Source organism: Oryctolagus cuniculus, chromosome 11 (genome assembly GCF_051225735.1).
Source record: "Oryctolagus cuniculus isolate XC-2025 breed Fujian yellow rabbit chromosome 11, ASM5122573v1, whole genome shotgun sequence".
NCBI classification, from domain to species: Eukaryota; Metazoa; Chordata; class Mammalia; order Lagomorpha; family Leporidae; genus Oryctolagus; species Oryctolagus cuniculus.
The window spans coordinates 57,144,613-57,157,264 of NC_142877.1; the positions used below are offsets into that span (position 1 = coordinate 57,144,613).

Below are 12,652 nucleotides of genomic sequence, written 5' to 3' on the forward strand. Positions count from 1 at the left end.
ATGTCCTGGGAAAGCAGTGGAAGATGGTCCAAGTGCTTGGGCCCCTGCACCTACGTGGGAGACCTGGAAGAAGCTTCTGGCTCCTGATCAGTGCAGCTTTGGCCGTTGTGGCCAATTGGGGAGTAAACCAGCGGATGGAAGACCTCTCTCTCTCTCTCTCTCTGCCTCTCTTCTGTGTAACTCTGACTTTGAAATAAATAAATCAATCTTTAAAAAAAATTTAGATGCAAAATATGACGGCTGAGTTTGAAAAGCTGAATAAATTATACTAATTCTGCTTCCGTAATTTTTATGTATGAGCATGTGAGTAAATACAATTGAACCTCACTATTAATTATGGGTAAACCCATCAGTTCAGTTTCTGGATCATCCCAGTGAACAGGGTCTAGCCTTTTGTGACCTTTTAAATATTCATGACCCCTTTGGTCAGAATTGTGGACTGGTATGGTATGAAAATAGAAATTTAGCTGTGGGGCTGGCACTGTGGTACAGTGGGATAAGCTGCCACCTGCAACGCTGGCATCCTACAGCAGAGTGCCAGGAAGGGTCCTGGCTGCTCTGCTGCCAATCCGGTTCCCTGCTAACACACCTGGAAGGCAGTGGAAGACAGCCCAAATGCCTCAGCCCCAGCACCCACATGGGAGACCCAGATGGAGTTCTAGGCTCCTGGCTTCAGACTTGTCCAGCCCCAGCTGTTACAGTTGTTTGGGAAGGGAATCAGAGGATGGAAGCTCTCTCTCTTTTTCCCCTGCCTTCCCCCCATCCTCTCTGTCACTCTGCCTTTCAAATAAATAAATAAATCTTAAAAATTTTTAGCTGTAACATCCAGTTATCCAACCTACTTTATCAAGTGATCAAAAAATCTAGGAATACGGTTCCTTAACTACTATCTTAAATCAAGGGAAAAGCACTTTAATTAAGATTTTCCTGTGACAAGGGCTATCTCCTTTGGGTCACTCACAGAGGTAAGTGTTATGGGTGAGGAAAGGGAAAACAGGCAGCTGAGACTCAAATCTGGATTAGCGTGGAAAGAGCAATTTAATACGTGAATGCAAACCCTAAGTAACACATACGGCTGAGTAGGGAAACCGCCAGTCAACAGAGCACCTTACTTCGGACAGAACACCGTGGTCCTCCATACACAGGTTTTGGGGTCAGTGCCCGGCAGCATTCTGACCAGTTGAAATATTAAACCTTTGATGAAACGTGTAGGGCCCTCAGCTTCCTTTGTGGCATTGGGGCACAAACCCTCTACACAGCACAAGCCCAGAACCCTTGGAAAAACTGAGAGGCAGTGAGGGCCACACCATCAACCAACCTGCCTTTAAGAAACCCAGCTGAGGGACAGCACTTCACTTTCTTCCGAGAGTCATTCTTTCTACGTGATGACATCACTTGTGCCTTGGCTGCTCACTGTTAACATTCATTTTTTCTGCCACATGTCAATGGCCTTGGCTCTCTGTGATGGCAAAGCCTCACTCAACTCCTGTGCCATGCTCCAGATTCACTGTCTTACAGTAAAGCATCCAGACTTGTGTGAGCCAATGGTTCATCAGGACTCTAAGGTTCCTACCTTGGATTTGCCTCTTTCCAACATGTGGGCTACTGTAACGTAACCGGCTGAATACCCAAGCGTGAAAAGGCTCAAGTCCGTTCCGAACCTTAGTACTCACCTTATGTCAATGCCCACAGCTCATCCTGGTTAAGGATCCCCGGCATTCCACATCATTACTTTGGGAAATTTTCAGTATTGCCACCCCATCCTTCACACAAATTTAAGTCACAGGCAAAGTGACCACAATGACAAACTGAGGACCCGTCTCGCTCACCATTTCATTAGGAACATTAAATCGCCACAGGAATCTGTCGCTCCAATGATCTTTTCTGGCTCCAGTCCTCTCTCAAAGCCCCGGGCGATGTCATTGCTCTGCTATACACAGAGGAGGAAGAAAGGTTACATACAGGTAGTGAAGAGTGAAAAACACTTGTTCCTCAGGTTAGCAAAGCACAACTAAGGTAATATCATCTGCTACCACTTCTGGCCCCAACTTAGAAACATTCTTAGAACTCAAGAATCATGGATCAGTGCTGTGGCTTAGTAGGCTAAGCCTCTGTTTGTGACACTGGCATCCCATATGGGCGCGGGTTTAAGACCCGGCTGCTTCTCTTCCGATCCAGCTCCCTGCTGATGACCTGGGAAAGCAGTGGAAGATGGTCCAACTGCTTGAGCCCCTCCCACGTGGGAGACCTGGAAGAAAATTCTGGCTCCTGGCTTAGGATCAGCTCAGCTCTGGCTGTTGTAGCCATTTGGGGAATGAACTAGTGGACAAAAGATCTCTCTCTCTCTGTCTCTGCCTCTCTGTAACTTTCTGCCTTTCGAGTAAATAATTTTTTTGTTTTTTGACAGGCAGAGTGGACAGTGAAAGAGAGAGACAGGTCTTCCTTTTCCGTTGGTTCACCCCACAATGGCCGCTGCGGCCGGTGCACCGTGCTGATCCGAAGTCAGGAGCCAGGTGCTTCTCCTGGTCTCCCATGTGGGTGTAGGGCCCAAGGACTTGGGCCAACCTCCACTGCACTCCCAGGCCACAGCAGAGAGCTGGACTGGAAGAGGAGCAACCAGTACAGAATCCGGCGCCCCGACCGGGACTAGAACCTGGTGTGCCGGCGGAGAATTAGCCTAGTGAGCCGCGGTGCTGGCCTCGAGTAAATAAATACTAAAAAACAAAAAACAAAAAAAACAACCAAAAACCCTGGATTGGCACCGCAGCTCACTAGACTAATCCTCTGCCTGTGGCGCCGGCACACCGGGTTCTAGTCCCGGTCGGGGTGCCGGATTCTGTCCTGGTTGCTCCTCTTCCAGTCCAGCTCTCTGCTGTGGCCCGGGAAGGCAGTGGAAGATGGCCCAGCTCCTTGGGCCCTGCACCCGCATGGGAGACCAGAAGCACCTGGCTCCTGGCTTCAGATCAGCCCAGCACACTGGCCGTAGCGGCCATCTGGGGGGTGAACCAACAGAAGGAAGACTTTTCTGTCTCTCTCTCTCACTGTCTAACTCTGCCTGACCAAAAAAATAAATAAATAAAATAAAAAAATCTGGTTACCCCTCTTGTTTCCATCAAATGATTAGAAGTGGCTCTTAAATTCTTTAATACCCCTGGGAGATATTCTGGAATCAAGTGGGAATTCCTCTAATGCTACTCATTCTGAATCTCCTTCGCACCATGAAGTTGACACGTCTGATGTGACAACCAAGTCCACGTCCACCCTAAAACCATTTCAATGGTATGAACTTCAAATGTACCACCCTTCTTGCTCTTCAATAACTTTTTTAGGGTGTAAAGTCACTGTAACACTGGCCAGTGCACCTGAATGCAGCTTTTCACACAGTAGAATCTACACGGATAGAACAGAAAGCAAGAAGGACACAAGACCAACACCGTAAGATGGCAAACCTCAAAGATCATAGACCATGGGGAAGGGAACCTGCTCTATGCTACCCCCTCCTGCCATGATGAGCCATGGCACCAGACGGCTGAACTTGACTGTGACTTTCAGAATAACGACACTGTGTCAAAGGCAACCACGCAGTCTAGGCAAGCAACACAGGCTCTCATCCACGTTGAATGGCACTGGTGACACCTGCAGTGTTTGTTCTGTAATAAGGGCAAGGAATTCTCATATCTTTGTACACCCTCTGAGCTCCATTTTTGCAGCTGAGATACAAAATATTTGAGGGGAGAGATATTTCTTGGGATACACACAGAGGCAAACATGGTTACTTTAGGACATGGTCACGTCTGCGTGAAGACAGACAAGCACTCTCTGCCTGTTAGTAATGGGGGGGGGTAGTATGTGTGTTTGGACTTTTGTCTTTAATACAGCATATAATAATAGACAAAAAAATGGCACTGGTGACAGCCAAAAAGTAAAATTTTACACAAAGAGTACACTGGCTTATCTAGCAGCAGTACAAAAAGGTTTAGAAAGACTGCCCAAACGAACTCCATCTCCGGCGCCTGGTTTTCATAATGAAATCTCTTTGCCCTGATATTCATCTCACTTTCTTCTTGAGAGAGAAAAAGCATTCAGGGTCCAGGTGGTCCCTGAAGATACCAGAACCCACAATAGGAAGGAAATTCCAAGCATGGATCAAGGGGAGATACTGACTTTTTAAAAACATAGCCTCTTTTGGGGGCGCTTAAGGGGAAGAGGTTCCCAGATGTGCACACAGCTGCTCACAGCTGGAATGCTGGCGCATGGACCCGGCAGTAAATCATAGCTGGCGGCTGAAAACAGTTTGCCACATAGGGAGGGAAGCGGGGGAATGGAAGAAAAATGTTCAAGCTGCTGAAAAGGAGCCGAGGCGAGGAAAATGCTAAAATCATCACACAGGCAGTAATCTTAAATCAGGCATAATGCCGACTAACAAATTTCTTCTGCAGTGGTCTAAGGAGAGAAACCCAATCTTCTTCTGTACCGGTAAAGTACGCAATCACCTATCTCCCCAGCTGCCTCCCTCACAGCCACCAGCACCGCCAAGAATGGCGGCAGGGGCCCCAGATGGACTTCCCAATGTAGGGGATGTGCGGGGCTGATTCTCAAGGCCAGCAGCTTCCTAACCCAGCTTGGGAACAAAACTCTCTGCACTGGCCACTGGCTCTGAGCCAGCTCGCTCGGGTCACTCCTTTTTAAAGGGACACAAACACAGGCGGAGGAAACACACATATGGCTCCTAGAAGTCCTACGCTGGCCTGTTTTTGCTCTTTTCACTTAGCTGGCAAATGCATCAAAGATAAGAGCCAGAATACAAAGGAGTAATAAAAAAAAGAGAAAAAAAGAAATCAAGCCCCAGCTCCTTAGAGAAGGGAACACATTCTCAAATCCTTTATCAGTGCAATAAATCATAATCATGTACAGACCTCACTGCAACAGAGCGGTTTAAAAAACAAGTTGTAAAAAATGGAATTAGTGAAACAGGGAGGCAGACACGAACTGAGGGTCCCCTCCACTCATAGCCTACCATCTTTCACTCATTTCAATTCTTCTCCCATTCTCTCTTCTCTGGAGGCCAGGCATCGTCTGCACAGCCTTTATAAACGCTGTTGCCTGGACCCAACACACAGCGAGGCAAGTGCACCTGCTCTGGGGTATATCCTGGGCAGTGGAGATTTCTTTGTTCCCTGCAGGGAGGGGTGCTGTGATCTCATGCTCTACAAAGACGGAGCCCAAAGAGAATGCAGAGAGATGGGGACCCCTGTGGCAGCGGTGCTGGGAGATTCAGAGACGGACTTCCGCTCTTACTTTACTCAACTCTAAGTGTGTGATATATCCTTCACCACAAAAGGCTTTATAACCTTGACATGAAAGGAATGAAAGCTGGGGGGTTCACTGTGTGTTTGCAAGTACACCCACAGATGGAAAAGAGGGAGATGAATAAAACAGATGGGTGGGCACTGGCACAGCCGTGAAGACTGCCGCCCGGGACACCCACAGCCCATATCGAGTGCCCAGGTTCAAGAGGCAGTTCTGCTCCCGACTCCACTTTCCTGCTACTGTGCAGCCCAGAAGGCAGCAGGTAATAGCTCAAGTAATTGGGTCCCTGCCACCTTATGAGGGAGACCTACATTGCGTTTCCAGCTCTTGGCTTCAGCCAGGCCTAGCCGTAGCAATTGAGGGCATTTGGGAAGTGAATTAGCAGATGGAAGATCTCTGTCTGTCCTTCAAATAAACAAAATAAAACATTTTTTAAAAACTTATTAAAAAAAAAAAAAAAAGACAGTAGCAATGCTTGTGCTGGTTGCCTGAGAGCTACAGAGCAGAAGGAGTCAAGCAAATGATCAAACTAAAATTTCCTAACTCTTCCCACAGTAAATAATAATGGTTCCAAATGAAGGGGAAAATTAATTTCTTTTTTAAAATTTTACTTATTTGTTTGAAAGGCAGAGTGAGAGAGAACGAGATAGCAAAAGAGATCTTCCATCCTCTGGTTCACTTCCCAAATGGCCAAAACAGCTGAGACTGGGCCAGGCTGAAGACAGGAGCCCAAAAATCCATCCAGGCCTCCCATGTGGGTGAAGGGGTCCAAAAACTTTGGCCATCTTCCTCCACTTTCCCAGGTGAATTAGCAGGGAGCTGCATTGGAAGTGAAGCAGCCAGGACTTCAACCAGCACCCATAGAGGATGTCAGCATCATAGGCTGACAGTTTAACCCACTGTGCCATAACACTAGCTCCCTGAAAATTAATTTCTTATTCAGATTATGTAGAAATAATATGATCAGGAGAGAATATAAATGCCACTGAACTGTATCCTTTACAATGGTTAGTTGCATATTATGTTTCTCTCACCTCCATTAAGAACGAGAGTATAAAGGGTTGAAAGTGAGTGCCATTCTTGAAAGAAAAGAAAAAAAATGGCAGACATTTCAAAGCTCTTTTCCATTCTTCCAAAATTCACCAAAGATCCTCCTAAGATAACTAAGACATCTGTTTATGGAGAGGGCAGAGAGTGGTTTTAAGTTTTACTTAGATGTGATTTTCCCACCTTAAAACTATTCAGTAGTCACAAATTGTGTTTCTCACTCAGCCAGGAGGGGGCACTGTGGCTAACCAACACACCTCCTGGAAGCTCTTTTGTTCAGCAATTCAACAATTTAGCTTGTGGGTCATAGTCCACGGTTCGAATAGAAATAGGGTGGTTTTCTCTCTCTCTCCCTCCCTCCCTCCCTCTCCCCTTCTCGCAGCAAAATAACAGTTTGTGAAGAAAAAAGGAAAGGAAGCTTACCTCTCTCTTTTTTTTGGACTTGATATCATCAGCGCTGTTGGAGAAATTGGATTTCCTCTTGGTGCTTTCTGACTTCTCCCTGGGTTTGTTGTTCTCACCCTCCTTCATCTTCTTGTACTTTTTCATAAACTCAGAAATTAGCTCAGGGCAATCCAAGTTTTTCTCAGGTTCCCAAGTATTATGCTCCCTGGGCAAGAAAGACGGGGAAAAAGAAAACAAGGGCATAAAAAATCCAATACCTTCAGAGAGGCCATGTAGCACAAAGGACAGACACCCTATCCTAAATTTCTACACGAGAGCAATGAAGAAAATATGTCCACATGGACACCCGGACACAATTGTTTACAGCAGTATTTAACAGTCAAAACCAGAAAACAATTCAACCGGTGAGTGGATAAACGAAATGTGGTATATCCATATAATGGAATACTATTCAACAACAACACCAAAAAACAAAATACTAATATAATACATGCCACAACTTGGAAGAACTTCAAAAACATGCTGAGTCAAAGAAACCAGGCCCAAGAGAGTATATATATGAAAAGCCTAGGAGAGACCAATTGAGAGACAGAAAGCAGATTGGTGGTTGCCTAGGGCCATGGCCTCAGAAACGCTCTGCAAGTGGAGTGTGGAGGCGGCTGCACAGCTCTAAAAAGGTATGGAAAATCACAGAACTATAGTTTCCATGGACGAATTTTACAGTGAATACATTATATTTCAGTAAAGCCATTAAAAAAAACCAACTTTCGCTCATGGAGTGGTTCCCACACATTATCATCTGTGCAACAGCTAAAGAGAGGACAGCCTGATACCTCGCGCACCCTCACTGTCCACTGTCTCCAGGGGTACTCATATTTTGAAAAAATGCCAGTGAGTGTTAGAGGATTGTAACCAGTTATTTAGAAGGCAGTATGGTCTTAAATCATTACAATAACGGCGAACCAAAAGATGACGAAGAAGCCGACGTGGAGTACACGAATCCAAGTGCTCTGGACTCAAGTCTGTAATCAGCTAGTGGTCAACATGTATTGTTACATTAACAAAGCTGAGCAATCACATCTAACTAACTCTGGTTCAAGGGAGTGCTGTTTTGAGAATAACTGGTATTCTCAAAATTCTCCTTTATATTCCCAGCATAGATTTTAAACCAAAACTAACCACACTATGAGTTTATGAAGTCAAACCAAGAAATGTACCCACATGGGAAAAACTGGACCAGGTATCACCTTTCCCCTTAGTCAGCGGCAACCAAGGTTCTTCGAGCTGTATTTTAAGGACTTATTTCTACTAAGACACATCTATAAATATATTATAGTTTCTGTAAATCCCTGATTGACTTGGGGATAACTCTTTAACCTTATGCTCTAATCATATCTAATAAGATGTTTTATTATTTTTATCTTTTAAATTTAAGCAAGGAATCTTTTTGTCTTAAAGATCTTCAATTTCAAAAGCAGAATTACATATTGAGAGAACTTCCATCTGTTGGTGTACTTCCAAAGTGGCCTCAATAGCTGGGCCAAGCCAAAGCCAGGAGCCTGAACTCCATCTGGGTCTTGCACCATGGATGGCAGAGGACCAAGCACTTGGGCCATCCCCCACTGCTTTCCCAGGCACATCAGCAGTGAGCAGGATGGGAAGTGGAGCAGCTGGGACAGGAACCGGCATCCACATGGGATGCCGGTGTGCTGTGACTTACGACAGCCCCTACATAAGGAGTCTTTAGATGGGAATAGTTTTTAACACACACCAGCCAAATAATCTGACTCAACCAGGGAGAAGAACGATGAGAAAATCTCAGCTATTTACTTTAGACCTAAACAACTTCCTGCCAAGAGTGCCAGATTCAGACAAAATTAATTTCTAAATCATCTGAGCTAATACTGGAAGAACATCTCCTTTATATTTCCCCACACAGTAACTTTCCCCTAAGCTCTCAAATTGTACAGTTTACAATCCCAGAAGAAATTAACGCACCAAGTCAAGAAAGGGGCCCTATTCTAACACGGCAAGTAGGCCTGGGGGCAGGGGGTGGGGAAGAATCCCTGCTGATGGGAAGACAGCAGTCCTAAACAGGGGTTATCCTTTTCCCACCATTTTGATACTGCTGTTTCTACTTCAACTACTTTTCACCCCAAATACAGTATAGTATAATTAAGAGCTTAGGTTTTAGGGCCAAAGACACTGGATCTTGGATGACTGTTCCACCATCTTCATGTTACATTATCTTCAATAAATAATTCAGCTCATTTCCTCCTCTGTAAAGCGGCAGAATCTGACCACTGACCAGCACATCCTGTAGCCATCCCCCTCCCCCAATCTGAGGTCCCACTTTTGTGCTCTCAGCTACTGTGGTCTGAAAATATTAAAGGGAAATCCCAGAAATAAGCAACTTCTAAGTTCTAACATGCACACCCTTCTGAGTAGTGTGATGAAATCTTGCACGGCCTGGCTCCGCCTGGGCTGGAACGTCAGCCGTTCCTTCATCCAGCCTTCCCTCATCCCCCTGCCCATTAGTCCCTTGGAAGTAGCCCCAGTCAGACAGACTGAAAACTGCAATGCTCGCATTCAGTGACCCTTCTGCAGCAGCCTAACACCGTGTCACAGTGCCCACATCATCACAAAGTAAGAGTTCTGGGGCTGGCATTGTGGCACGGCAGGGAAAGCCACCACCTCTGATGCCAGCAGCCCATGTGGGTACTGGTTCATGTCCCGGCTGCTCCACTTCTGATCCAGCTCTCTGCTGTGGCCTGGGAAAGCAGTGGAAGATGGACCAAGTCCTTGGGCCCCTGCACCCATGTGGGAGACCTGCAGAAAGCTCCTCGCTCCTGGCTTTGGCCTGGCCCAGCCCTGGCTATTGCGGGCATCTGGGAGTGAACCAGCAGATGCAAGAGCTTTCTCTCTCTGTCTCTCTCTCTCTCTTAACTCTTTCAAAGAAATAAATCAATCTTCAAAAAAAAAAAAAAGATATTTTGAGAGACTACATTCGTAGAACTTTCATTATAGTATAATAGCTGTTGTATTCTACCATTAGTTATTAGTGGTTAATCCTTACTTGGGCTAATTTATAAATTAAACGTTATCACAGGTATGTATGCACAGGACAAACAGGTACTCAGGGATCAGTACCAGGCACGGTCTCAGGCACCCACCTTAGCTTGCAGCAGATAAGGGAGCATTGTGTGGAGGGTGTCCACTTGCAGACAAGGCTGAGGCGGAGCAAAATCTGGCCCAGTCTTTCATGAACCCAGGGCAATCACGAAATCATGACAAATGCTCCATCTGTCTACCACAGATCCTTCCCTCTCTGACCTATCATGGGGTACCAGAGCACCTCAATGGCAAGGAGACAGTTTCAAGGACCTTTCAAACATCTGAGTATTTCTAGCGGTGAGTCAATGGGCCCACCAGATCCCCTCAACGTCTTGAGGTGGCTACTTGAGTTCCTATCTCCCAGTGCTCTGGGTCTCTCAAGCTCAAGGGTTCTCGTATCTGGGGAAAGGATGACAGCAATCCTCCTGAGAAATGCGGACAGCATCTTCTGACTGCTGTGCCGCAAGTGCCACATTGGGGCTGGGAGAATGCGAAGTATCTCACGACGCATGAATTGTCCCACCTAAAACACCAACAAGCTCCAGATGAGAAATCTGAACCTGGGTACTGAAATAACCTGCAGCATGTTCCAAAGGCTCCCGACTCACATCTTTATCCAAAAGTAAAGGCAAAACATTGACGTTTGTAGTACACATAGATCCTACCTTTATTATTTTTTTTTAATATTTATTTATTTATTTGAAAGTCAGAGTTACACAAAGAGAGAAGAAGAGGTAGAGAGAGAGAGGTCTTCCATCTGCTGGTTCACTCCCCAATTGGTTGAAATGGTGGGAGCTGCGTCAATCCAAAGCAAGGAGCCAGGAGCCTCTTCCAGGTGTTTGCATGTGGATGCAAGGGCCCAAGCACTTGGGCCAACCTCTACTGCTTTCCCAGGCCATAGCAGAGAGCTGGATTGGAAGTGGAGCAACCAGAACTCAAACCAGTGTCCACATGGAATGCTGGTACTGAAGGCAGTGGCTTTACCCGCTACACATTAGCGCTGGCCCCCTGAAATTCATTTTAATGATATATTTAATTAATAGATCAAAAAATACTACTTGAACATTAATATGAAAATCCTTCGGCCCCTGCACCTGCGTGGGAGACCCAGAAGAAGCTCCTGGCTCCTGACTTTGGATAGGGTCAGCTCCCAACAGATGGCAGACCTCTCTCTGCCTCTGCCTCTCTGTAACTGCCTTTCAAATAAAATAAATCTTAAAAAAAAAATGAATTTCAGGGGCCAGCATTGTGGCCCAGCACGTTAAACAGACACCTGTAACGCTGGCATTTCATATCAAGCATGGCTTGAGTCCCAGCTGCTCTGCTTCTGATCCGTTTCCTGCGAATGCTCCTGGTAAAGCAGACAAGACGGCCCAAATGCTTGAGTCCTATCACCCACATAGGAGACCTGGATGGACAGACTCCTGGCTTCTGTGTGATCCAGCAAGGACTGGGGCAATTTGGATGGTGAACCAGTGGATGGAAGCTCTCTCTCTGTTAACTCTGCCTTTCAAACGAATAAATCAATCTTTAAAATAGGGTCAGGACTATGGCATAGAAGAATAATCCTCCACCTGCAGTGTTGGCACCCCATATGGGTGCAGGTTCAAGTCCCAGCTCGTCTACTTCCGATCCAACTCCCTGCTAATGCGCCTGGGAAAGCAACAGAAGACACGTGGGAAACCAGGAAGCTCCTGGCTCCTGGCTTCAGCCTGGCCCAGCCCTGGCCATTGCAGCCATTTGAGGAGTGAACTAACAGATGGAAAAATCTCTCTTGCTGTCCACCTCTGTAACTCTTTCAAATAAATAAAAATAAATCTAATAAATAAATAAATAAAATTAATTCCACATTTAATGTGACCACTAGAAAATTTAAAATTATGATTTGTACTTCTATTGGACAGCACCGAAACCAATTCCTATCAGTTCATTGGAGTTCTGTGAAATCTTTTTTTTATTTTAAAGATTTTAATTTATTTGATAGGCAGAGTTACAGAGAGGAAAAGACAGAGAGAGAATTTCCATCTGGGGGTTCACTTCCCAAATGGCTGCAACAGCCAGGGCTGGACCAGACAGACTGAAGCCAGGAATTCCTTCTGGATCTTTCACACAGGTGCAGGGGCCCAGGCACCTTGGAGGGCCATCTTCCACTGCTTTCCCAGTACATTAGCAGGGAGCTGGATCAGAAGTGGCACAGCTGGGATTCATACCAGCATCAGCAACCACATGAGATGCTGGAGTTGCAGGCAGAAGCTTAACCTGCTCTATTGAAACACCTGCCCTGAAATCTTTATTAGACATCCTTTATTAGCCATTACAAATTGAGATGGGGGCTAGCATTGTGGCACAATAGGTTAAGCCATTGCCTGCAACTCTGGGTCCCATATGGGCGCCAGTTTCAGCCCCGGCTGCTCCACTTCCAATCCAGCTCCCAGCTAATATGCCTGGAAAAGCACTGGAGGATGGCCCAAGTGCCTGGCCCCCTGCACTTAAGTGGGAGGCCTGCAGAAACCTCCTGGCTACTGCCTGGCCCAGTCCTGGCCATCGCAGCCATCTGGGAAGTAAACCAACAATGGAAGTGCTCTCTCGCGCACTTTCTCTCTCTAATTCTGCCTTTCAAATGAAGTAAATCTTTTAAAGAAAGAAAAGAATTGAGGCAGAATGAGTAACAATTACACAGTCTTACCTAATTAAAAAAAAATTTTTTTTTAATGTATTTGATGGAGTTATATAGAATGAGAGAGAGAGAGAGAGAGAGAAAGGTCTTCCTTCTGCT

At 45.9% G+C, this 12,652-nt stretch overlaps 1 protein-coding gene and 1 long non-coding RNA gene across 9 annotated transcripts in view; one reads left to right on the plus strand and one right to left on the minus strand.

The window, feature by feature from the left end:
* LOC149123478 (uncharacterized) overlaps positions 1-12,652 on the plus strand; it is a 427,738-nt gene that overhangs the window by 354,361 nt on the left and 60,725 nt on the right. The window lies entirely within an intron of this gene.
* The window catches only part of CBX5 (chromobox 5), a 42,389-nt gene that overhangs the window by 8,303 nt on the left and 21,434 nt on the right, over positions 1-12,652 (minus strand). For 5 of the 8 annotated variants that reach the window (XM_008256567.5, XM_089308444.1, XM_008256571.5 and 2 more), the window contains 2 exons: positions 6,781-6,967; positions 1,830-1,930 (listed from right to left, as the gene is read on the minus strand). In XM_008256567.5, the coding sequence (XP_008254789.3) occupies positions 1,830-1,930; positions 6,781-6,967 (288 nt within the window). The remainder of the gene's footprint in view (positions 1-1,829; positions 1,931-6,780; positions 6,968-12,652) is intronic. The other 3 variants (XM_008256569.5, XM_089308445.1, XM_070052339.2) reach the window with 1 other exon arrangement.